Below are 25,277 nucleotides of genomic sequence, written 5' to 3' on the forward strand. Positions count from 1 at the left end.
GGAATTCCAGTTGAGCTATTTCAAATCCTGAAAGATGATGCTGTGAAAGTGCTGCACTCAGTATGTCAGCAAATTTGGAAAACTCCGCAGTGGCCACAGGACTGGAAAAGATCCGCTTTCATTTTAATCCCTAAGAAAGGCAATCCCAAAGAATGCTCAAACTACCGCAGAATTGCACTCATCTCACACGCTAATAAAGTAATGCTCAAAATTCTCCAAGCCAGGCTTCAGCAACTTGTGAACCGAGAACTTCCAGATGTTCAAGTTGCTTTTAGAAAAGGCTGAGGAACCAGAGATCAAATTGCCAATACCTGTTGGATCATCGAGAAAGCAAGAGAGTTCCAGAAAAACATCTATTTCTGCTTTATTGACTAAGCCAAAGCCTTCGACTGTGTGGATCACAATAAACTGGAAAATTCTGAAGGAGATGGGAGTACCAGACCACCTGACCTGCCTCTTGAGAAACCTGTATGCAGGTCAGGAAGCAACAGTTTAGAACTGGACATGGAACAACAGACTGGTTCCAAATAGGAAAAGGAGTACATCAAGGCTGTATATTGTCACCCTATTTATTTAACTTCTATGCAGAGTACATCATGAGAAACGCTGGTCTGGAAGAAGCACAAGCTGGAATCAAGATTGCCGGGAGAAATATCAATAACCTCAGATATGCAGATGACACCACCCTTATGGCAGAAAGTGAGAAAGAACTAAAAAGCCTCTTGATGAAAGTGAAAGAGGAGAGTGAAAAAGTTGGCTTAACGCTCAACATTCAGAAAACTAAGATCATGGCATCTGGTCCCATCACCTCATGGGAAACAGATGGGGAGACAGTGGAAACAGTGTCAGACTTTATTTTTTTGAGCTCCAAAATCACTGCAGATGGTGACTGTAGCTATGAAATTAAAAGACGCTTACTCCTTGGAAGGAAAGTTATGACCAACTTAGATAGCATATTAAAAAGCAGAGACATTACTTTGCCAACAAAGGTCCATCTGGTCAAGGCTATGGTTTTTCCAGTGGTCATGTATGGATGTGAGAGTTGGACTGTAAAGAAAGCTGAGCGCCAAAAATTGATGCTTTTGAATTGTGGTGTTGGAGAAGACTCTTGAGAGTCCCTTGAACTGCAAGAAGATCCAACCAGTCCATCTTGAAGGAGATCAGTCCTGGGTGTTCATTGGAAGGACTGATGCTGAAGCTGAAACTCCGATACTTTGGCCACCTTATGCAAAGAGTTGACTCATTTGAAAAGACCCTGATGCTTGGAGGGATTGGGGGCAGGAGGAGAAGGGGACGACAGAGGATGAGATGGCTGGGTGGCATCACCGACTTGATGGACATGAGTTTGAGTAAACTGCAGGAGTTGGTGACGGACAGGGAGGTCTGGCGTGCTGTAATTCATGGGGTTGCAAAGAGTTGGACTCGACTGAGAGACTGACCTGAGCTGAACTCAAGAGGGGAGAATTTATAAACTGTTACTAGGTTTGGGAGAAAGATGAAAGATCAGGAATACAGAGGAAAAAATAATCAAAGATGACAGACTATTCTTAATATCAAATAATGTCCTATATTTGGTTTACTTTAAAATGATTTTTATTTCTTTTTATACTTGTACCACCCTTATAGTTTTTCATTGCTTAATGTTTATTGACTCTCTCAGGTATGCCAGGCACTGAGCCGTGACTGAGTTATTTATGATTTCCTGTCTTATTTCTATTGCCACTGTTCTGTTTCTCTTTTCTCCAGTTCATTTTCCAACTCTGCTAACTTGGACTCAACTCTGCTGATTCTTTCCCCTCAGCTAGAATGACCTTTTTTTCTCTTTAAGCAAATCATGACTCTGCTGAAGTCACTTTTGAAGTTTGCCTTGCTTTTAGTCTCTAATTTTGACCTTTCCCTTTTCTGAAATTATGATGCAGTCATAATAATGTAAAAAGCTTGAGTGTTGTGGTCAAATCAACTTGAGTTTGAATCTTGTTGTTCACTTATTCAGTCCTGTCTGACTCTGTACGACCCCATGGACTGCAGCACCATTTTACTCTCTGTGAACTTGAACAATTAATCACCAGTTTTGAGATTCTCATTCCTTGTCTTTCAAATGCAGGCTCTTTGTTAGGTCTAAATGAGATTTGTGGCACGCAGTTTGTTCTCAGATATCACATTTGTCTTCCTTCTTAAGCAGGTTTTAAACAGCTTTTGTACTTAATCTGCAGTGTGAGCCTCTGAAGCAGGAGAATTTGGAGTATGTTCTCCATATTCAAACAGTTGCTTACTTTTTTTTTTTTTAGTTGCTTACTTGTTGAATGACCATTAAGTTTAGTTACATTTTCATTTGTAATTGAGGGAAATGAACTAATAAACTTTAGGTATTAAAGTCAAGGATAGATATTAATGTTATTCTTATGCATCATGCATGACTTGATATTCTTTGAATGTTCATTCTTCTGGTTGCCACTGGATTTGGAATGTGTGTGTTGGCAGATCATCTTTGGGGTCCTCAGCTCTTCACTTTTATCACATTATTCTGTTTTCCCCATAAACTTTTATGGATTCCTAGAATGCTACAGCTACAAGGAGAGGCTAAGGCTTATCCAGCCAATAGCCATTTTACAGTTACAGATACTGAGCCAGAAGGCACTGTTAGGAGCAGAGGTCAGGTCTTTTCATTTCCACTCTGATGCTCTTTCTTAGTATGCCATGGTGTTCATGTTTCTCACAATTCTTCAATTGCTAATTAAAAGATAAAAGGAGGAAGTTTGAATAATTGAAAAGATATTTAAGGGGATACAGTATTTTTGGATTTTCCTAAGCAATATAGATTTAATAAAGAATTGACAGATGTATCATTTGAAACAGTCTTCCTATTGGTTCTTTGTGTAAGATAGTTTATGAGCCTTAAATCTGAGACTTTATTTTGTGGGATTTTGGATTTCTGGATTTATGTTCTCCCTTATCAATTCATATGGATAGCCAGAAAGCCAAGTGATGATTAAGTTATAGTTTCAGAAGTAGGCTGTGAAAGTAATCATTCAGACTTCTATTTTTAGGGATCAAGGTGGTCGGACATTGTGTGGTGTAATGAGGATTGGCCTGGTTGCAAAAGGCTTGCTGATTAAAGATGACATGGACTTGGAGCTGGTTTTAATGTGCAAAGACAAACCCACAGAGACCCTGTTAAATACAGTCAAAGATAATCTTCCTATTCAGATTCAGGTGAGTACAGTTTAATTGTGCTTCTAGGAGAATTTGTGAAAAGGTAAAAATAGGTAGTGATCTTCATTAATTTAATAAAAAGAAATTGATAACAGTAAAAGGTAGGTACTTTACTGTACTTTAGGTACAGTAAAAAGTAGTCATCTGGCTACTCTGGGTCTTTGCATCATCCATCACATATCACATCTAAGGCAAACCTCTGGTGATTAATATTCAAAATGCAGTCTTAGATTTTTCAGATGAATCTTGCTGAGAGTGTTCATGTTTTCCAGAATAGGCCTCTCAGCATTATAAAATTCTCCAGAAGGTTTGATATAGGGTGGAAAAGAACAAAAAGAGCCTGGGCAACTGGAAACTTTGATAGATGCTAATTTTTTAAATTGAAGACTCTGTTAATTTCATTTCATTCATTCATTCTGTTAATAGAAATTCACTATTAATCCCTTGTTTTCAAGACTTTTTCACGTTGGGATGCATTTAGAGAATTTTACTGTTCTCTTGTGCCCTGGAGGATGCTGCTGGAGGCTGAGGGCTCCTCAGGGGTGAAGGCAACTGGTTGGTCCAGGGCTGTGGTCACTTTAGGCCCTGCTCTGCCAGTCTGCTCCAAGGGTCAGTTGAAAACTATGATCACCTTTCATTTTCAGATGTGTTACCTTTGGTGTAATTAGATTATATCTTTTTGATGATTTTATATCAGTCCTTCAATCCATGTTGCATAAGTAGATATCAGTACACAAGGTTGAACTGTGAGTTATTGAATGCTCTCTTTTTTTGTAGTTGGTTTTATTTGTATTTCTTCTGTGGAGACCTTTTTTCCCCCAAAGTAACATGAATTCTAAATTTGTCTTTATTAGCTTTGTTACTGGATCATTTTCTTTCATATTCACCAACTGATTTTCAGAAGCATCTTCCTGACTTTAATCTGCCATTCCTGGCACTCAAATTTGTGTTACTTGTTGACACATTCTCCTTTATTAATTTCTGGAGCACTTTTAAAAAAATCATTTTTAGATCTTAACGCTTTCTAAGTGACTGAACAAAATATATTTGATTTTTCCATTTTCAGTTCTGATCGAAGGAAAGTTTCTGTTCTTTCAAGGGTTAAATTCATTTCTTTTAAAGAAAGATTTAAAAGATTAAAGACTTTTTAAATTGTTATGTGATTATTTGAGAAGGGAGAGTGGTAAGCAACATGGAGTTCAGTAAAGGAAGTTCAGTAACGAGTTTCTGACTATACTTTTTGTTACTAGAATGTTAATGTAAAATCCATCTTTTTTCCTTTTTTGTATTGTTTTAGAGTTTAATCTTTATTTCTACTTTTATTATAGTGAACATTGTTATTCTTAAATCTGTACTAGAGTAATAAGCAAAGGGTTGGACATATGGAGACTTTCCCAACCATCTCACCCCCTTTTCTGTTTTCTTTAGTGAGTTCTGTTTTATATGAGTGGTCATAGTTTCAGATGTGTCAGGGTGGAAAAAGGGTTGAGAATCAGTGCTATAAGAAATTGAAGATCTGTTGTATTTCTCAGTATTGAAGATACAGGAAATTAGAGCTTCAGTTGTACTAATAGAGCTTTCTCTGTAGTTCACAACCGTGTGAACTCTGTATTTTCTGTTTCTGGGCACCACAGTTTTAAACTTTTTGTCAGGCTAGTAAGTGTTTGAGGGAAGGGGCTGGGAGAGTATGCAGACTGGTAAACTGTTTCAAATTTGAAGAGACTAGGGCTTTTTAACCTAGAGAAGCTGAAAAAGATACAGGTATCTTCAGATCTTTGAAGAGCTTCTTGCAGAAGGCGAAAGTGGCCTGAACTCTTAAGACCAGTGGTGGACATTTTAAGAAATATCTGAATTTAACATAGTTAATAGAGTTATCCAGCAGTGAAACCAGCTGCTTTGTGTGGTGGCTGGATCCATGACCGTAGCTGTTTGGGTAGAGGTACCCAAATAAATGGGGATATAATTGTACACCCACTTTATATTAATTTGTGTACATGTACACATATTTGCTGTGCCTTCATATGTACACACAAGCATGGACATCTTATTATTAATACAAAAATGTTTCAGAAAATAATTTTAAATGGAATGTTTGCATTTATTCCCTGCCTACCCCTTTTTCTTGGTGTTCGTTTGGAAAACCAATCTCTGATACTATATGAACTTATTTCCTTGTGAGTTAAACACCTTTTCCCTGAGCACTTATCATAGCAAAATTTTGAATTATCAGGGTACCTTCATTAATTGGGATTGTTTCAGACCTTTTCTCTATGTACTCTTTTCTAGGGTCATTTTAGAATTTCCTTGAGCAGAGGAAGGAGAAGGACGACCAAAACCAGAGTCACTTAGAATTAGTTTAGCCAAACACTCATATCATATTTCATTACTTTGAGTGTGTCTTATAGAGTGATCTGCATGTACGGTTGAAAAATTGACTTTGCTTTTTCTCTGAGACATCTCTACTGCTCTTATGCAAAGTGAATGTGAGCAGTTTTCTGCTTTTTTTCTATACTCTGGTTCTGGTTTTTCTAGCCACTGTGTGGCCTTTCCCTTTCTTGGTTTCCTCTGTTCAAAATTAGGGTAATGAATTTTCAGTTTTCTATCTTTTTGAGGATGTTTAATGGTAAAATGCTATTCTTATATAAATGACTTTGAGTTCCTTTAATGCACAGCTGTTGAGCAGAGAGACCCAGTAGTGTTTCTGTTCAACTATTTATGTTAGGTAATACATTAAATTTTACCACCAGGAAAGGCCCTGTGTAACTCACTAAACTATATATTTAATGTATCATTATACATTAAATGTATACTTAAAAGCAATCCTAGTTGGTGATAATTTTTTGTATAATTGTTTGTTAAAAGAAGCAGTGAACATTTCCACGTGGATGTCATATGACTTGTCCCAGAGAAGGTCTCACTGGAATGATCTCTGACACCTCTTGTTAGAGAAAGGAAGTTAGTTACTTGTTTATATTAACCTTTTTACTGATGAGTGATTGTGCAGAGATCCTTTTTCATTCATTCTTACTTGATTTTCTTTAAAAATCTACATAATCAAGATTATGTAATCTTATATTTATAAATCTTTACTAGCAAGTAGGAATTCCTGTTTAGGTTGTCCTATCAAAAATAAAGATTTTTCTTCTTTTAAAAAAAAAAAAAAAAGGTGTTGGTTTAGAGAGCATTCCCAGCAACTCATTATGCTGTATAAGTCCTTTGTAATAATTTCAAGAACAATAATTTACCTTTTGTTGTATCATGATACTTATGGTAACTTTCACTTTCAAATATTAGAATGGTTTTAAATATTCTTTAATAATTGAATAGATGATTGACCTTGTGGTTGCTTTTTGAGGGATGGAGAAGGGATTCGCCAGTAAGTTGGGAGAGAGAAATGTTACTTCCACCCTAAAGAACTAGTTAAAGATTAGTTCCTCTTTCAGAACAGTAAAAACTAATCGTTAATAACTTTTGAAAACTAAGACTAAGGGGGAATCATTCATTTTTTGAAATTTTAATTAATTGGCTGTTTTTGAAATCTTGATGACTTTCAGAAACTCACAGAAGAGAAATATCAAGTGGAACAATGTGTAGATGAGGCATCTATTATAATTCGGAATACAAAAGAACCTACGCTAACTTTGAAGGTGATACTTACTTCCCCTCTGATTAGAGACGAATTGGAGAAGAAGGATGGAGGTACACATGTGTATATATATATGTATGTATGTATGTATATGTATATATAGAGAGACATAGATGTGTATACATAAATATATATTTGTTTTGTTCACATAAGACCTCTCTTAAATGCTGCATACTAATTATGTTCAATGGATTTAAGAAGTAATCTGTCTTTTGTTTTATGCCACTCATAGTATTTTAAGCAGATTTATTCCTACCTAACCTCTGTATTTTGCAAAAATATTTATATTCAAAACGTAAAATATGTTAATTCAAAGAAACCTATGCTTATGTTGGTTTTATATCCACTTTAATTTTTATACTGTTTTGGTGTTCTGTTTTCCTTTGTCTAGTTTTGCATTGCTATTGGTATCAGCTAACCTGTTCTGGGTAGCTTAGTTATTAGGTCTGATTTTAGGGTTAAAGTGTGGTTCAAAACAGTACTGTTTTCAAATTTACTTGTAGTAACTCCATAATTTTTTAAGAGTTATGCTTTATCTAATTGGCTAAGTGTTTTGTAATGCAAGAGAGATAAATTGGGGAGCTTTTTCTTTTTTTTTAAAATAATCTTTAGTAAAAATTTTTTTCTAGGAGGTGTGTGATCCTGTTAACATTTAGGATTTTATATATGTGGGAATTTGATTTTAATCTGACTTTTTTCTGAAGTTAAAAAGAATTTCTGCATAGCAATGCCATCAAATAAAAGTGGAGAAATCTATTCCGTTTTAAGTACTGTTGGAGCTGGATTTCTTTTTTTGATATTTTTATCCTTTCACATCAGCTTGTTTCTGCCTCTTAGTCCTGTGTCTAGAAACTTGCCATGTGCTATTTTTCCTGTGTTAGACCTTTGACCAACTGGCCTCTCTCTCTTATGACAATTTAGAGGCATTGTGGCCTAACTGGGTCAACGAGGACTCCCTGTTGCTGTTTTTCATCACTAGATATTCAGCAAGTTCCATTGCTTACTCCCCTACCTGAAATACCAGTGCAGCAAGAAATATTGGTCAGTTTCTTAGTTTATTTCAAGTTGATGATCAAAGAAGAAAAAGACACATTTTACCAGAGATGTTAGAATTTCAAGTTTTGCAGACATGACTCATAGGATTTCTTAAAGTAAAAGTGATAGACTTCCTTTTTAAAGAAATCTTTGGGGTACTAAAATCAGCTATATCATACCCAACAGATAAAAACTAGGTACATTTATGAATCATAGTTTAAAATTAAAGTACATCCACTCTGTAATTGGGTTTATCCCTGTACTTTTTCTTTGGGGCTGTATATAGTATCTCTAACATCTCTGAAGAACCAATCTTAAATGGCTTAATTTCTTTGACAGTTTTACAGTTCATCATTAACTGTAGAACTATAAAATGATTTCTGAAGTATCAAGATAATTCTGTTAATTCTGGTAAGCTGTGTTCTACTTGACCCTCTAGTGTAAAACTAACCTTTTCTAAGTATAGTTATAGATATTATTCAAAATTCTTTGAGTATAGAGAGATGAGAAGATGAGTGAAGTTGCCAGAGGCTAGATTTGTCTAGATTTGAAGTTGCCAGAGACTAAATAATGTTTGTTTGCAGCTGGAGACATCTCTCCAGTTACTTTGAAAGTATTGAGAACAACAGGCTTCTTTCCCTCCATGGTTTTGTGCACTTACATGGGATTTTAAGGTTTCAGTGATAACTCTAAGCTTAGTCTGTTGCCTTTATAACTAGGTTCAGAGGACCTGAGAACAGATCTTACTACGTTATACCCGTACTAGAAGACTAGTTATTGCAGAACGGAATTTGCAGTAGAGTAGGAGAGTCATCTAGAGTCAGACATTCTGGAATGTGAAGTCAAGTGGGCCTTAGAAAGCATCACTACGAACAAAGCTAGTGGAGGTGATGGAATTCCAGTTGAGCTATTTCAGATCCTGAAAGATGATGCTGTGAAAGTGCTGCACTCAATATGCCAGCAAATTTGGAAAACTCAGCAGTGGCCACAGGACTGGAAAAGGTCAGTTTTTATTCCAATCCCAAAGAAAGGCAATGCCAAAGAATGCTCAAACTACTGCAGAATTGCACTCATCTCACACGCTAGTAAAATAATGCTCAAAATTCTCCAAGCCAGGCTTCAGCAATACGTGAACCGTGAACTTCCAGATGTCCCAGCTGGTTTTACAAAAGGCAGAGGAACCAGAGATCAAATTGCCAACATCGGCTGGATCATCGATAAAGCAAGAGAGTTCCAGAAAAACATCTATTTCTGCTTTATTGACTATGCCAAAGCCTTTGACTGTGTGGATCACAATAAACTGGAAAATTCTGAAGGAGATGGGAGTACCAGACCCCCTGACCTGCCTCTTGAGAAACCTATATGCAGGTCAGGAAGCATCAGTTAGAACGGGACATGGAACAACAGACTGGTTCCAGATAGGAAAAGGAGTATGTCAAGGGTGTATATTGTCACCCTGCTTATTTAACTTCTCTGCAGAGTACATCATGAGAAACGTTGGTCTGGAAGAAGCACAAGCTGGAATCAAGATTGCCGGGAGAAATATCAATAACCTCAGATATGCAGATGACACCACCCTTATGGCAGAAAGTGAAGAAGAACTAAAAAGCCTCTTGATGAAAGTGAAATAGGAGAGTGAAAAAGTTGGCTTAACGCTCAACATTCAGAAAACTAAGATCATGGCATTTGGTTCAATCTCTTAATGGGAAACAGATGGGGAAACAGTGGAAACAGTATCAGACATTATTTTTTGGGGCTCCAGAATCACTGCAGATGGTGACTGTAGCTATGAAATTAAAAGACGCTTACTCCTTGGAAGGAAAGTTATGACCAACCTAGATAGCATATTAAAAAGCAGAGACATTACTTTGCCAAGAAAGGTCCGTCTAGTCAAGGCTATGGTTTTTCCAGTGGTCATGTATGGATATGAGAGTTGGACTCTGAAGAAAACTGAGTGCCAAAAATTGATGCTTTTGAATTGTGGTGTTGGAGAAGACTCTTGAGAGTCCTTTGGACTGCAAGAAGATCCAACCAGTCCATCTTGAAGGAGATCAGTCCTGGGTGTTCATTGGAAGGACTGATGCTGAAGCTGAAACTCCAATACTTTGACCACCTCATGTGAAGAGTTGACTCCTTGGAAAAGACCCTGATGCTGGGAGGGATTGGGGGCAGGAGGAAAAGGGGACGACAGAGGATGAGATGACTGGATGGCGTCAGTTGGACATGAGTTTGAGTAAACTGCAGGAGTTGGTGACAGACAGGGAGGCCTGGTGTGCTGCAGATTCATGGGGTCGCAGAGTTGGACACGACTGAGCGACTGAATTGAACTGAGGAGAGTCATAGTCTGTTCAAGGTGTTTGGGTTATTAAAGGATTCCAAGACCTCTTTATAAGCTCAATCTCATCAGCTGATGTTAACATAATTCCATGGGTTCAGATAAGATGAAAGAATCAAATTGAATCTAATACTTTACACATGTTACTTTCTCTCCTTTTGAATGGCAGCAAGATTTGCTTTGCTATTTTCCTTAACCTCACAACCCTGCCAACTCACCTGTTATCTCTCATAATTTGCTCGTTTTGTCTAACTTGGACTTTGTCGAAGTTTTAGATCTGTGCTAGCAGTTTTGTGTATTACTGGGTAACTTTGAGGATCCAGTGTAAACTGGGCTGTACAGTTCTATAGGATTTCTTTCATCATACCAGGTTACTACTCTTGCCTTGACACAGTTCTTTTCAGCTGCATGGGTTGAAAGTACAGATTCATTTACGTTCCAGGAATTTCTAAGTTTGAGAGAAATCTCTTTAAAAAAAATATGTACTCATTTTCTTTCTCAAAGTTTAAAAAAATTTGCATTGTAAATACTTTTTGGGGAGAGATTTTCCTGCAGAATCTCAACTTCTCTTCTCCCATAGAACAAACAGGCTGTTCACAGTATATACCTCATGTGTTTCTCTTCCCTTGCGACATATTTGGGTAAAATCAAAAAAGGGGGAAATGTCTGAGAGCAGGCAGAACTGGAGGACTGAATCTGGTGAGAGCACACACTTTTCTTCTCAGTGTTGTCTCTGCAGAAGTGGCTGGCTAATTACTCGTTTCACATTGCTGTTTAGATTTTCAGTGGCCAGACTACAGTGAATTTCTTTGGTATTGTTTACTGTTTCACAGGTAAGAGTCCTCCTATGCTGTCAGCCTTCTTTCTATATTCTAACTCTTTACTTGAGGGCCCTGTAGAATAAGCGTTCCCCATAACTATATGGGGCTTCCCAGGTGGCGCTAATGGTAAAGAATCCTCCTGCCAATGCAGGAGACACAGTAAGAGACATGGGTTCGATCCCTGTGTTGGGAAGATCCTCTGGAGGAGGGCATGGCAACCTACTTCAGTATTCTTGCCTGGAGAATCGCATGGACAGAGGACTTTGCCAGGATACAGTCCATGGGGTCCCAAAGGATCAGACAGACTGAAGCGACCTAATATGCACACATACATGCATTACTACATGCTTCCTGCTAAAGAAGGCATCTGGAAAAGAACATAGACCTTGGTGGCAGCCAAGTGTTTGACCTTTAACTCCATTAACTATTACTGTGTGCCTTGGACATATTTCTTCACTTCAAAATGTGGGTAATGAATACTTTAGAAAGTTGTTTGAGAGAATTTATATAATAATGTGACCCGTACAATACCCAGCACCAACAGTGATTAGTAAACAGTGGTAGTTACTTAGTTTAGTAAACAAAAAGTCACAGCACAAACTCATCTACTGAAAGTGCCTTGAATTTACAATGAGAATAGTGTGTAATAATACGTTTGAAGTAGTAAACATAAACAGAGTTAAACTGTTAAATACCCATTGATGTGTAGTATTGGAATCAGTATACTATATTTGATGCAGTTCTAGTAATGAGCTGACTTACTATTAATATAAAGTTTATGATTCATTGAGACAGATGTCTTTTTCCCTACCAGTGTCCTTTATCCCTAGCACCTTGAATGGTACCTAATACTTAGTAGGCAATTAAAACAAAACCTGTATGTTAATTTTTGTAGCTAGCATATTATCTGATCAAATAGAACTGTTTGGTGTATAAGAAGCATTAACAATGGGCATCTCAGAATTCAAGTAATATATATTGAAGATTTTGCTTTGCTAAGGTGTTTTATAACTTACTATGTTATAAGCAGTTTCTCATATATGATTTAACTCTCAACAGCCATGAGGTAGTTGTCCTATTTTATAAATGAAGAAAGTCTGATGTTTCACCCATCTCTTCTGACTCACAAGTCCAGTTACTATCTAGGATGATCATAGGAGAATCTTAGCTGACTTAGTTTTCCTGAGCGTCACATGGTCTCAGCTGCTTTTGACGCTTGTGATTTTAAACCAGAAGTATATTTGCTATGAAGGTGATAAATCCAGCTGCTTACTGTATTTACCATACTTTGAAACCAAGTGGATAGGGAAACTACAAAGACACTTGTGATAACTTAGGCTGAGATAAACTGCAGTGCTCAGTATTAGGGGAGATTCTCAGGGTGTCACAAAAAAATTGCCCAAGCGCCCTTTAGTTGCCAGCGTGAACTTCCAATGCTGTTTGTCAGAAATTCAGTAGCGTGACTCCTGTTAGGTGGAAGAGCAGTCCAAAGGTCACAACTAGGATTTCTAACAATGCTGCAGTCTTTATTCTCCTGCCTTCCCCAGCTGCTTGACCTGCATTGTCCTGTGTAAACCTGTAGTCACTGTCTTTCCAGTGGTCCACTGCCTACTGAGGCATTGCAGAAAAGTTGTATCTAGTGATGTTTCTGTCATAAACTAGGATAACAGTGCTCTGTTTTACCTTCATGCTACATTTACCTGTTCATATTATTGTAGCCTGAGGTTTCTCATGGATAGTGACTTGAAGCATAATGTCTGCTCTCCACACAGCCTCTAGGAATTGAGAGAAGGACTGCCCGGATATCTTCAGGCTACCTTGGAAATTCTGTCAATATGGACTCAGTAGCTCAGCTTCATTCCAACTTTGGAATGTCAGGGAGGTCTTCATGATAACCCAGCTTGATTATTTTACCTTTGACGAACCAGGTTCCAGACACATAAATTCTATTTAACACAGTCATATTCTGGCTTTTCCCTGCCCCATCTACAGGCTAGTGTTTTTGTAACAGGCACAGAGTTAGCTTGCATGTAAGGGATGGAGAGAAACTGACCAACATTTCCTGCAGGACTGTGTGTTTCTGGTCACAGATCTAACCCCTAACCAAAAAAAGTTAGGCATAATAGACTTCCTTTCAGTGCTTCCATTGTTTAGAATGTTTTATGTACCTTCGTGCTCTGATGCCAGGTTATTGAGCGATGAATTTTTTAAAAGCTGTTTTTCTTTTCTTTTTGGCATTTTTGTTACTATCCCCTATGCTGTTCTTTTTTTTTTTTTAATCTGTTTTACTGGTCACTATAGGAAAAAAATGAAATGGTTCATAGTTCCATTGTTTCTGATTTAAAGACACCAAGATGCCTTTTTATTAGAAAAACTTTGTTTCTCCACAAAACTGAAACACCTATGTTAAAGTTTATACAGAAATGTTAAATTCGAGGTTCTACTTTGAGAAGTGCAGTGTTTTTCCAGCAGCAATTCTGTGATTGCCACATTTTTTAATGAATGAAAATTTAAAAAACTATGTTATTAATTATGTAAAAGAAATAGGCAAGCAAGGCTTACAAGTAGCACTACAGTGCCACATAAATTTATGAAGTTTTAAAATAAGAAACTTTGAAGAAGGTAAAATGAGATGAATTATTACATCCCCTCTGCTGTTCTCACCTCATGCATATTGAAACATTTCGGATCTTTTGACTTTTTTTGACTATCAGAGCATGAAGAAACATGGCCATTCTGATGGTGATGTTAAAAGGAATTCAGTCAAATCTTCTGTTCACTGCCTGTCCCATTCATCTCTTTTTAGTAGAATTTACTGCCTCCAAATGTTGACTGTCTGTAGCAAGCTGATGTCACTAGTTTTTTAAAATAAGAATTAATGAATATAATTTGACTTTTGGGAATAAGAGAATTTATCTAAATACTTTTGCCATTGTTCCCCTATAAAACTGTCTATGTGGTGATGAGCAGATGCTAGTTACAAGCTCTGTTCACCAGACAGTAGTATGAGAAAGTTCAAACAGAGTTCTTTTGCCTTGTCTTTTCCTACCCAAACTTCCTCTGACCCCTCCCCTCTTCCAATGATCTTGCCCCCTGCCGCCCTCCTGCCCTCTCGCCCTCTCACCTTTCCTGATACTCCTACTTGATCCAATGACAGAATGAAACATAGTTTGCTTTACTCTTAAAGTCCTAAAAAATAAACATGGTCTATTCCTTTTCTTGAGATTACCTTATTTAGCAGTCAGTCAACCTTTGTCATGTCTAACTTTTAAGAGATTCTAACTGTTCATTTATAGTAGTTCTGCCTTGTATGTGAGCTTCACACAGATGCTTGTATTGGCCACAGTTAAACATTTTGACATGTAGACACGAAAACAAATTACTTGTATGTTTGTCATTAAAAAGAATTATGCAAAGATAGGAACTAGGTCACCTATGAAGTAAATACCTGTAGTGTGTTTGCTTATGTTTATAAATAAAAGCACATTATCATTTTTTTTTGAGACTTTCCATTTTATGAGGAAAAAGGGGTAATGAAATGAGACCCTGTATTGTGAATTTGTTGGCAGATATTAATGTGAAACAATGCAAGTATCTGCTGTAGAGCTCACCTGGTCAGAAAATAAGTGTGTAGCACTTCAGCCTTGACATGTTGAAGCCAATAAAGAAAGCCCACATAAACATACTGCTGAGATTGTGACTGACTGATTGTACCAGGAAGTGTTGGTGGGCTCTCTGAGTTCTTAAAAAAGGAACGTAAATATGACTTAATTGGGTTAGACAAAGGCTTCTCCAAGAAACATTTGTATGTTATATGCATTTAAATTAATGCACCAATTCTTCAAACGTTTAAAAACCCACTTCTTAGGGGCTAAGAGGAAATAAATTTGGCTATCTAAACATGGATTTAGTATCTTGTGACATCTTCTCAAATATGACTATTTGTCACTAATCCCCTGTTTGAGTTCTTAATTTTGTTGCTCTTGGCCATCCAATCCAACTCTGAAATGTTAAGGCAAGTCAGATAGTTGTGCTTCAATAGTATTCTTTGCTTCTTTTTGGGGAAAAAAGGTATGCAAAACTTGAAATGTATTTCAACATATTTCATATTTTAGTTTTAATAATTTTGGTTTAGAGAAGAAATAGAGAACTCCATGGATACACTGGAAGAGTTCTCAGCAGTGGGGTAAAGTTTCTATTAATGGTTATCTTGTTGGATGAGTTAATTTTGTTGTAAAATAAAATTGCCATTCTCAGTGTATTGTTAGTATACAAATTGGTGACCTAAACCCTAATTTTCCTTAAGAACTGATTAGTGATTAAAATCCCTTCTTCTATAAAGTTGTTATTGCTGTTGGTCCCAGGTTTCCACTCTTTGTACCCTGTCAAAGGAAAAGTGCTATGTACCTATTTTGTGCCCTGTGATGTTACATACATGCTTAATAAGACCCCAGGTTGTATGTGGCAGTGATCACTGATCTGTTTACTGACTTAGCGAATGCGTCTGTCCTCCTGTTGTACTTGGGCACAGAATGGCTCTATTGATGATTTCCCTAAGTAATGATGGTGCACACAATTTAAAAAGAAAGCAACAAAGCCAAAACCTGAAATCTTCTGGGAGTCTTATTAGTTCATTCATATGCTGCTCTTCTTTTTATTTGTATTGTTTGGTAATTTGACAGGAATCCCTTGGTCAAATTGTATCTGTCTCTCTTTATCCCATTCTCCCATTAGAAAAGGTTGCGATGAAAGATCCTCCGGACTTATTGGACAGGCAGAAATGCCTGAACGCCTTGGCGTCTCTTCGACATGCCAAATGGTTTCAGGTTGGCTTTTTGTTATTCTCTTATTATTACTGTAACCTTTTGCAGGTTTCATTTGGAACATATATAAAATGGGGTTCACTCTACCTCTTACAGTTATTGTAGGACTAAGTGATTTAATTTAGGTGAAGTGTCTACTGTAGCTTCTACTGTAGTTAATGATGTTTAATTGTCATATAATCCTTTTGGACTTAGTACTCTGAATTTCAAATGATAGCTTATAAAATGCAAACATGGGTGAGAAAAGCTAAAAACTCAAGACAGTTGCCTGGAAATGGAGTTGCCATGAGGCTATAAAGCCAATTCTAATAATATACTTTCTTTACTTTGAACTCTTCCTTTCTAAACCATAATTTTACTACTTTTAAAAACTTGATTTTTTGGTTTGCTTGACAACTTATGAATGATTGACCGATTAGTATTCAGTTTAAAGAACTTGTCCATGATCAGTGTCCTTAAAATGAAGAATGGATTTCAACAGGGATATTGGAATCATTTTGTTTGTTTTAGGCAAGGGCAAATGGATTAAAGTCATGTGTAATTGTCCTCCGCATTCTCCGTGATTTGTGCAACAGAGTCCCCACATGGGCACCATTAAAAGGATGGGTAAGTACTTAAATATGATTAAAAGCAAATTCTGAAACTATAGTCAGAGGAAATCCTGTAGAAATTATATGTTACTGTATTCTGAGTTAGCTAAAGTGTGCATTTATCTATTTTTGTTCTGGGAAAAAAACTATAGAGCTTTTTATATGATTTATTTTTTATGAATTTAATTTGTATTATACATACATTTACATTTATAAATTTACATTAATTTGTAAAATACGTGAAGTTAATAAATAATTTAATACCTTCTAGCCACTAGAGCTTATATATGAAAATGTCTCTTTTACTTCATCATATTCATATTATAGAGACAGATATTTTTTCTGACAAAAGGTTCTTTAGCTGTTAAAAGTGAGTGTTTTCCTGCACTTTTACTCTCCACTGATGGTTGATTATTATTCACCTACTGCCTGGAAAAGCATGCTTGACTGGCACATTTCTCTTTCGGTGCTACTTCCATCTAAAGTAAAAATTACCTGGTATACCAGTATAAGGTTCCCATACCTTCTTTTCCTTTCTCTTTTGAGTATAGACATTTAAAAATAAGTTCATACTAGTAATTAAAGATAAAAAGTTAGGTGAATAGTATAGTTAACCGTAGTTTAAAGTGTATGCTGCCAAATTTAATTAATTTGGAAATTATTATGCTTGATCCAATAAAGAACATTATAAAACAAGTAAAGCTATAAAGGGTTATTTTAGATTAATTTAGCAATTATTACTTTGATATTGGCATCATGAACCTTTTAGTTTATTAAACATGGAGATTTGGTCCTTTTTTAATTCCAGTTGTACTAGTTGGGGCAGGATGTCTGAAATGAAGTCTTATTGTGGTTTGAGTCCGTCCTAGTAAAATGGGAGATAGGTGGGTTGGGTTTGAACATTGATTTTTTATTGGCCATTACTAACCTACATGAAGGCTTGTTAAATCTTTGTTAAGTTAGATGACTGCAGTTTCTTTAGTAATCCTTTCAGGGTAACTGAAAATAAAGTTTTTGTAGCAAAAAGTCTTCTGAATATGTACTCTTAAAAATGGTTGATTTAAAGTACTCTGGCTGGGGTAAAACTTGATAATCAAGTGGGAAAAGTTAATTGGGCCCTAAATGTTAAATGGACTTTAACCTTTTTGGCCTCCATTGTAGATAGAAATGTCAGCTCACATTTAACTGGAAACCTTTTAACACTTGGTGCATGTACTAATTTGTAATTTAATATCTTCTAGCCACTAGAGCTTATATGTGAAAAGTCTATAGGTACTTGTAATAGACCTTTGGGCGCTGGGGAGGCCTTGAGACGAGTAATGGAGTGTTTGGCATCTGGAATTCTACTTCCTGGTAAGGGTTTCAAACTCTGGAGGCAGAAGAATCAGAACAATTTCATTTAAATTTAGCTTTCTATTATGTGCTAAGTTTGTCCTCTACACAGGAAAATGATGTGCAGGAGTTGTTTTGCTTTGAATTTTAGCAACTAGAAGTGTCATAAAACTCTCTTTTAATAATTTTAATTTATGTTTTATATGTACTAACATAAAAGGTACTAATAACAATGTATGACAAAACCCACTGGAAAAAAAAAATTAAAAAAAAAAAAAAAAAGGTACTAATAAGATACTGTGTCTACTATGAAGTTGCTTTACCCAGAACTCTGAATTTGAAAATGGTTATGTTAAGTTAAAATGTATGATATTCATTCTGTTTGCAGTCTGGTGTTTAATTTGGAAAAATTAAATTTGGTCTTTTTTTCCATTATAATCCCTTAAAAGATTTGGGGTGATTTATCATGCTGTTTCTAAATTCTCAGAGTTAAGATACAATTTTGACCTTAGATATACAAATGACTTCTAGTAAAATAAGGACATTTAAATGCTAACATATTGAAAATAAGTGTCCATTTTGCTCCATTTAATTCAGCAGACTTTTAACCTTGTTCTTTTAGGTTTTTTTTTTCTTTTCTTTTTCCTCTCCATTCTTTTCTTTCTCTCTATTTTGTGTTAGTTTATTGAATTCTAAGTTCAGTTCTGAATGGTACTTGTTTTTTTTTTGCCTTTGCCAAAGGGGGTCCTGGTCTTCATGATCCTTGTGAGCGAGATCCAACAGATGCTCTGAGCTATATGACCATCCAGCAAAAAGAAGATATTACCCACAGTGCACAGGTATGAGATGGGCCCTATGACTGTGGTCGCTTAGAAGGGATATCATGTGATTTATTTAAAAACTTTTTTTCTTGCCTTCTGTTGGGGTCTTTTGTCATTATAATAATAGCATTTGATGAATGTGTTTTTAGCTGGATGTTCTAAGGGCTTTATGGATGAAAAATTTGAATAAATATAATCTTTTTTTCTTTAGCATGCACTCAGACTATCAGCCTTTGGTCAGATTTATAAAGTACTGGAGATGGACCCCCTTCCATCTAGTAAGCCTTTTCAGAAATATTCCTGGTCAGTTACTGATAAAGAAGGTGAGTATACATATTTTGTATTGGGGTTGCATGTGGGCAGTGATGGAGATGGGCGTGAAATGTTTCTCTTACTAGAGCTGAGAGCACTTGAAGTTTTTAACCCAAGTCATATATAAGAGCATTTATTGCTTTTCTTCCTGATTTTCTTCTGTCCCATCAGTGACATCAACTTGCTTTCATTTGTTCTTTCTAGTGACAGACTCATTTGGCTATTGTTGATCAGATTCTATTACTGCATAGACTTAGGGACGGCACTCTGAGAACCCTTCGTCTGAGGTGAAGAGAAAAGTCACAAGCTAGGGGGAGATGTCATGGTCACTCATCAGTTTGATGATCTTGTCATGCTTGGAAGTGTTATATAACCAAGAAAGAGAAAACATAAGCATAATAGAGGAGAAAAATATATTGGAAAATTCAGAACTGTCTTGCATTTGTTCTAGTCTGTGTGAACTCAGATTAGTGTTTCAGCAGAAAGAGCACAGGCTTTAGGGTTGATTTGACCTGGTTCCCCTCACGGCGCCCTGCTCACTAGCTTTAGGCCCTGAGCAGTTAGTTCATCTCTTGTCTTGTGGGTATTACTCCCACTTTATTGGCTATTGTCAGAGTATATAACCAGCTCAGTGCTTGGAAACAGTAGATACTCAAATGTGAATCTTCTTATTCTAATTATGCCACAAAAAACCTCCCTCCCTCTTTTCCTCCCTCTGTCTCCTATTATACTAGAAGGTGGGATGTTTTACACCAGTTATTTTCACCTGTGGCATCCCACCTAACCACGAGTGATACTATTAATTTTTTTTATGACAAAAATAGTGCAGTGGCCCAATCTGTTTATTCAAAGAACACAATTCCAGTGTGTCTAAACACTTTTCAGGGAGTCTACCAAATGAAAATTATTTCATAATAATACTAAAGCTTTTTTTTTTTCACCCATTTCTGCTCTTTCATGAGTTTGCAGTTTTCTGGAAGCTACATATGACTTGTGATGGCGTCGTCACTCTGATGCTAATGAATTTTTTGTATTAAAATTTTTGTTTTAATTTTTAATATGCTAACTGTTGATTGATACTACCCACAAAACAAAGTCCTTTGGGTGCTCAATAATTTTTTAAGAGGATAAAGTGGTCCTGAGGCTGAAAAGTTTGAGCGTCACTGCCTTCTGCTGTAAATTCCTCAGGGGTAAGGAATCCTCCTGAGCTCACCACAGAGCTATTACAAACCAATGCTCAATAAATGTTTGTGGAATGATAGCCATTTTCTTGCATAGAGTGCTCACTCAGCAGCATTTTTGAAAGAGATTCATATAACCATGTCTCTGGATTGAATGACTGAATAGAAATTTCATATATATTTGTAGATTCTTAGAGTTAATAATGAAAAATTTTGTTTTAGTCACTGAATTCGTAGTCGTTCTGGTTTTGTGTTTTGTCTTTTATTGGATAGTAAAAGTTTATCTATTGTTATGTGACTTAGACTTCTTTTAACTTTAAAGTTCTCAAGAGTTTGGGAACTGCTGGTCTGTCAATTTATAGCTTAAAATAGAACCAGACAGTTGGTGTTTCCATTTGAGTCCTATCAGTTACTAGCTGCATGGCTTGGCCGTAAGATGAGGGAGTCAAGGCTGTTGCCTTCAGACTTGAGCTGCATTGTTCTTCATGCATTCATGTTTTTAGCACCTGGCTTCCTGACATTGGCTTTTAAACTTTATTCTTAGAATTTTTGGTGATTTCAATATGCATTTAGATGATTTTTTTTCTTTAGAATTCTGACTTCTTAATTCCTTGACATCCTCTCTCACAAATATTTTATACTTCATCTCAGTATGTATACTTGTTTCCTCTCCCTAATTCATTCTCAAAAATCCCACATTGTAACTGCCTCTAGTTGTCATAATGTCTAGTACTTCTGCTCCGATTCTTGATACTCATCATTGATCCTGTTAACTTCTCATAATGCTTCACCTTCCTCATGTTCTCATTTCTGTCATGTCTCTGCTTATAGTCACGTGGTCTGTGATCACTCCCTAGCATATACCTTCTTTGTTGATCCTCTCTTCCCAGCAACTCTGGTTGAAATCCAGCTCTGCCTACACCAGGTTGTTAGACGTTATTGAAGAAAAAATACTTGGTCATGTTAACTCTTTTCCCTTTGAGTTTCAGACATTAACCTTAAGTAGACTATTTGTGTTGGCTGGCAATTCTCCTGCAAGTTCTAGAGTTCTCCAGTTTTCCGAGACAACTGTTGCACATCTGTCGCTTTACACTTTTCTCCCCAGCTCTCTTTCTCAACTGATAACCTTGTTTGCTTGAAGTCCCCTTGCACTTAACTTTCCTTTCCTTGACTGGGTAAAGCCCAACCTTTCTACTTATTCACTATATGCCATCCCCTTTTGCCTATAGATGCACATCATCCTAGCAATTCTTTCTTTTCTCACCAGCATCAATTCCTCCTTTTCTGCTGGACCATTGTCATCCACATAAAAACCTGCTGTAATGTCTCTCATTTGAAAAACAAAGCTAAACTCCCCCTTGATTCTGCAACTTTCTCCAACAGGAAAAAGCTTCTCCCTTTTATAGGAGTACTTTTGGAAAGAGTGGCCTGTTGTTTCTTTTTCCTTTTCCTCACTTTCTTTAAAGCTTATTCTAACCAGACTTTCTTCCTCATCTCTCTACGTAAGTCTCTCCTGTGACCTTTTCAGCAACACTGGACACAGGTGAACACTTTCTCTGCTCTAATTAGTTATATATAGAAAAATATAAGATTAGTTCAGTTCAGTCACTCAGTCATGTCGTTAAAAAAGTAATTATTTAAAAATTCCATATAATCACCATCCTAGTTAAGAAATAGAACATTGTCGGCTTCTCAGAAACATTTATTTATCCTAACACATCACTTCCCTGCTCCTTGAAATACTGATTTTTGATAATATTCTTGATTTTCTTTAAAGCTTTTCCACCTTTGTATGCTTTCTTAATTTAATTTGCTATTGCCTAGAACTTTATAGAAATAAAATCCTACTGAATTTAATCTTCCGTGACTGGTGTCTTTCTGTCCAATGTTGTTTGGGATACTTTCATGTTACTGCATATAGTCAGAGTTCATTTTATACTTATATAGTGTCCATTATGAATATGCTGTAGCTTAGCCATTGTACTTTGGAAGGACATTAGGCTTCTTTTTATTTTTTGGCAGCCACCCACATTGTTGCTGGCAGCTTACTTATATATGCCTTCTGGAGTATAGATGCAGGAGTTACTGTGGACCAGTATATGATCTAGGAAGTGGTACACATAGCAATTTATATTCCTACCAGAAGTGTATGAGAGTTCCTGTTGTTTTATATGTCCTCAACAACATTTGCTATTGTCAGACAGTTTTTCTGACATGAAATACTACTTTTCATTTGACTTCCAGGTCATTACTTTGTCATGGATCTTTATACCACTGTACTTTCCTCAGCTGTCTTTGTTTTTTCTTATCTTCCTGATTTCGAATGTTAAAGTATCCTGGGTGCAGACCTTAGACCATTTTTCTTTGTTTACACCTGTTTCATTTCAGTTCAGTTCAGTTACTCAGTCGTGTCCGACTGTTTGCGACCCCATGAATTGCAGCACGCCAGGCCTCCCTGTCCATCACCAACTCCCAGAGTTTACTCAAACTCATATCCATCGAGTCAGTGATGCCATCCAGCCATCTCATCCTCTGTCATCCCCTTCTCCTCCTGCCCCCAATCCCTCCCATCATCAAGGTCTTTTCCAATGAGTCAACTCTTCGCATAAGGTGGCCAAAGTATTGGAGTTTCAGCCTCAGCATCATTCCTTCCAGTGAACACCCAGGACTGATCTCCTTTAGGCTGGACTGGTTGTTTAGAGTCTTTTAGAGACGTCATCTAGTTTCTTGTCTCGAAATACCTTCTATTCACTGCAGATTCCTAAGTTTACATTTATACTCTATAGACTCCCAGCCCTTGACCTCAGCCCTCCCTATCTAAATGCCTATTAGTGTTTCCACATGGATATCTCACAGACACCTCACACTTCAGATGTCCTGTCCTTACTCTCCTTCACACCTGTGCTTCCCATAGTTATCACCATCCCAGACGTTGGAAACTACCCATCTCTGTGCTCAGGCCAAAAACCTTCACCCTTGTGTCTTCTCTTTCTTTCACCCACATGCACATCATCAGCAAAACTGGCTGTTTTACTTTCAAAGTGTGTCTAGTATTCAGCTCTTTAACTTCTTCACTGCTGCCATCCTGGCCTAAGTTGCCCTGGTCATCTCTTACCTTTGTTATTGTCTGTCTACTGTGCCTAGTCTTCCTTGCCTATCTTACCTGTTCTCAATAAAGCAGCAGGTTTCTTTTTGTTGTTCCCCTTATTATCTATAATTATAGATTCATAGGAAATTGCTAAGATTGTACAGAGGTGTCCCATGGAACCTTCACCTGGTTTGTCCCCGTGGTTACATCTTATGTAACTGTAGGAGAATATGGAAACCAAGAAATTGACATTTACACAATGTGGGTATAGGTTTTATGCCACTTTATCACATGGTAGATTTGTGTAACCCCTGTGACAAGACACACATGATTTCATCACCACAGAGAACTTGTGTATGTGGCCAGTTGAGAGCAATACCACTCCTCTTACTTCAGCCATCCTCAAGCCTTGGAGTGAAAGTTGCTCAGTCGTGTCCGACTCTTTGCAAGTAGGAGTGGGTAACTATCCTTTTCTCAAGGGGATCTTCCCAACCCAGGGATTGAACGTAGGTCTCCTGCATTGCAGGCAGATTCTTTACCAACTGAGCCACCAGGGAAGCCCTCAAGCCTTGAAAACTACTGATTTTTCTCCATCTCTGTAATTTTGTTACTTCAAGAATTTTATATCAGTGAAGTTATCATTATGTGATTTTTTGAGATCCTCATCCCCCTACTTAGCATGATACTTTTGTGACCCATCCAAGTTGTTGGCACATGTCAATGGTTTATTCCTTTTTACTGTTAAGTAGGATTCTGTGCCACAGATGAACCAGTTTGGTTAAGTCATGCACCTATTGTAGGACATTTTCTTTGTCTCTAGTTTTTGACAATTACAAATAAAGATGCTGTGAACAACCTTGTGGGGGTTTTTGTGAGCAGATCATAGAAACACAGATTTTCGTGTGTTAGATTAATCGGCAGTTTTCCTTTGTTGTAATGTTTTGTCCAGTTTTAGCTCTAAGGTTTTGCGGGCCTCTTAAAATGAGTTGAGAAGGACCCATCCTTCTATTTCTGTTCCTTGGAAGAGATTGTGTAATATTGATGTTATTTCTTCCTTAAATGTTTGGAATAATCTACCAGTGAAACCATTTGGGTGTGAGGTTTTCTTTATGAAGAGGTTTTAACTTATGGATCTAATTTCCTTAATGTGTATCAAACTATCTTCTTATGAGAGTTTTGGTAAATTGTGTTTTTCTAGGAATTTGTTCATTTCATCTAAATTTAAATATAAAGTAGTTTATAAGATCCTCTTCTTAGTGTCTGCAATATTGATATCCTCTTTTATACATTTTTGTACCTTCTTTTTTTCTGACCACTCTTACTACAGATTTATCAGTTTTATTAGTCTTTAAAAAGAAATCAGCTTTTGAGTTTGTTGATCATCTCCTGGCATATGCTTGTATTTTATTTCATTGCCTTCTGTTCTTATCCTTTGTTCTTCCTCACTACGTCCTTTGGGTTTAATTTGCTGTTTTTTTAAGAAAAATTTTGAAAAAAATGAAAAAAAAGAAAAAATTTGAGGTAAATGCGTTATTAGTGTTTAGCCTCTTATATTATCATATACACTATTAAGACTGTTTTCCTTTATGCCCAGATTTATGTGCATTATACTCTTTTTACATTAGTATTTTCATTATCAGTTAGTTAAAGCTTTTTAATTTTCCCTTGTTACCAGTTTTTTTGACACATAAGCCGTTTAAATGTCATTGCTTAATTTCCAGATAAATGAAGATTTTTCCAGTTAATCTCTGTTTTTGAGCTCACTTATTCTACTTTGATCTGAGAACATGCTTTGTGTGATTCCCCTGCTCCCCACGCCCCATCAAGTTTGGCCTTGGAGTACACAATGAAGCAGGGCAAAGGCTAAGAATTTTGCCAAGAGAACACACTGGTCATAATAGACACCCTCTTCCAACGACAAAAGAGACAACTCTACACGTGGACATCACTCTATGGTCAACATCAAAATCAGATTGATTATATTCTTTGTAGCAGAAGATGATGAAACTCTATATAGTCAGCAAAAATAAGACCGGGAGCTGACTGTAGCTCAGATCATGAACTCCTTATTGCCAAATTC

The 25,277-nt window shown here is 36.7% G+C and overlaps 1 protein-coding gene across 8 annotated transcripts in view; it reads left to right on the plus strand.

Annotated features, from left to right (window-relative positions):
* STRBP (spermatid perinuclear RNA binding protein) overlaps positions 1 to 25,277 on the plus strand; it is a 148,123-nt gene that overhangs the window by 77,437 nt on the left and 45,409 nt on the right. For all 8 annotated transcript variants that reach the window (XR_010662293.1, XR_010662294.1, XM_065928489.1 and 5 more), the window contains 7 exons: positions 3,048 to 3,213; positions 6,768 to 6,912; positions 15,785 to 15,876; positions 16,384 to 16,479; positions 17,705 to 17,816; positions 18,537 to 18,634; positions 18,828 to 18,939. Coding sequence is in view for 6 of the 8 variants with exons in the window: in XM_065928489.1 (XP_065784561.1) it covers positions 3,048 to 3,213; positions 6,768 to 6,912; positions 15,785 to 15,876; positions 16,384 to 16,479; positions 17,705 to 17,816; positions 18,537 to 18,634; positions 18,828 to 18,939 (821 nt within the window). In the remaining 2 variants the exon portion in view is untranslated. The remainder of the gene's footprint in view (positions 1 to 3,047; positions 3,214 to 6,767; positions 6,913 to 15,784; positions 15,877 to 16,383; positions 16,480 to 17,704; positions 17,817 to 18,536; positions 18,635 to 18,827; positions 18,940 to 25,277) is intronic.

This window comes from Muntiacus reevesi, chromosome 3, assembly GCF_963930625.1.
Source record: "Muntiacus reevesi chromosome 3, mMunRee1.1, whole genome shotgun sequence".
NCBI lineage: Eukaryota > Metazoa > Chordata > Mammalia > Artiodactyla > Cervidae > Muntiacus > Muntiacus reevesi.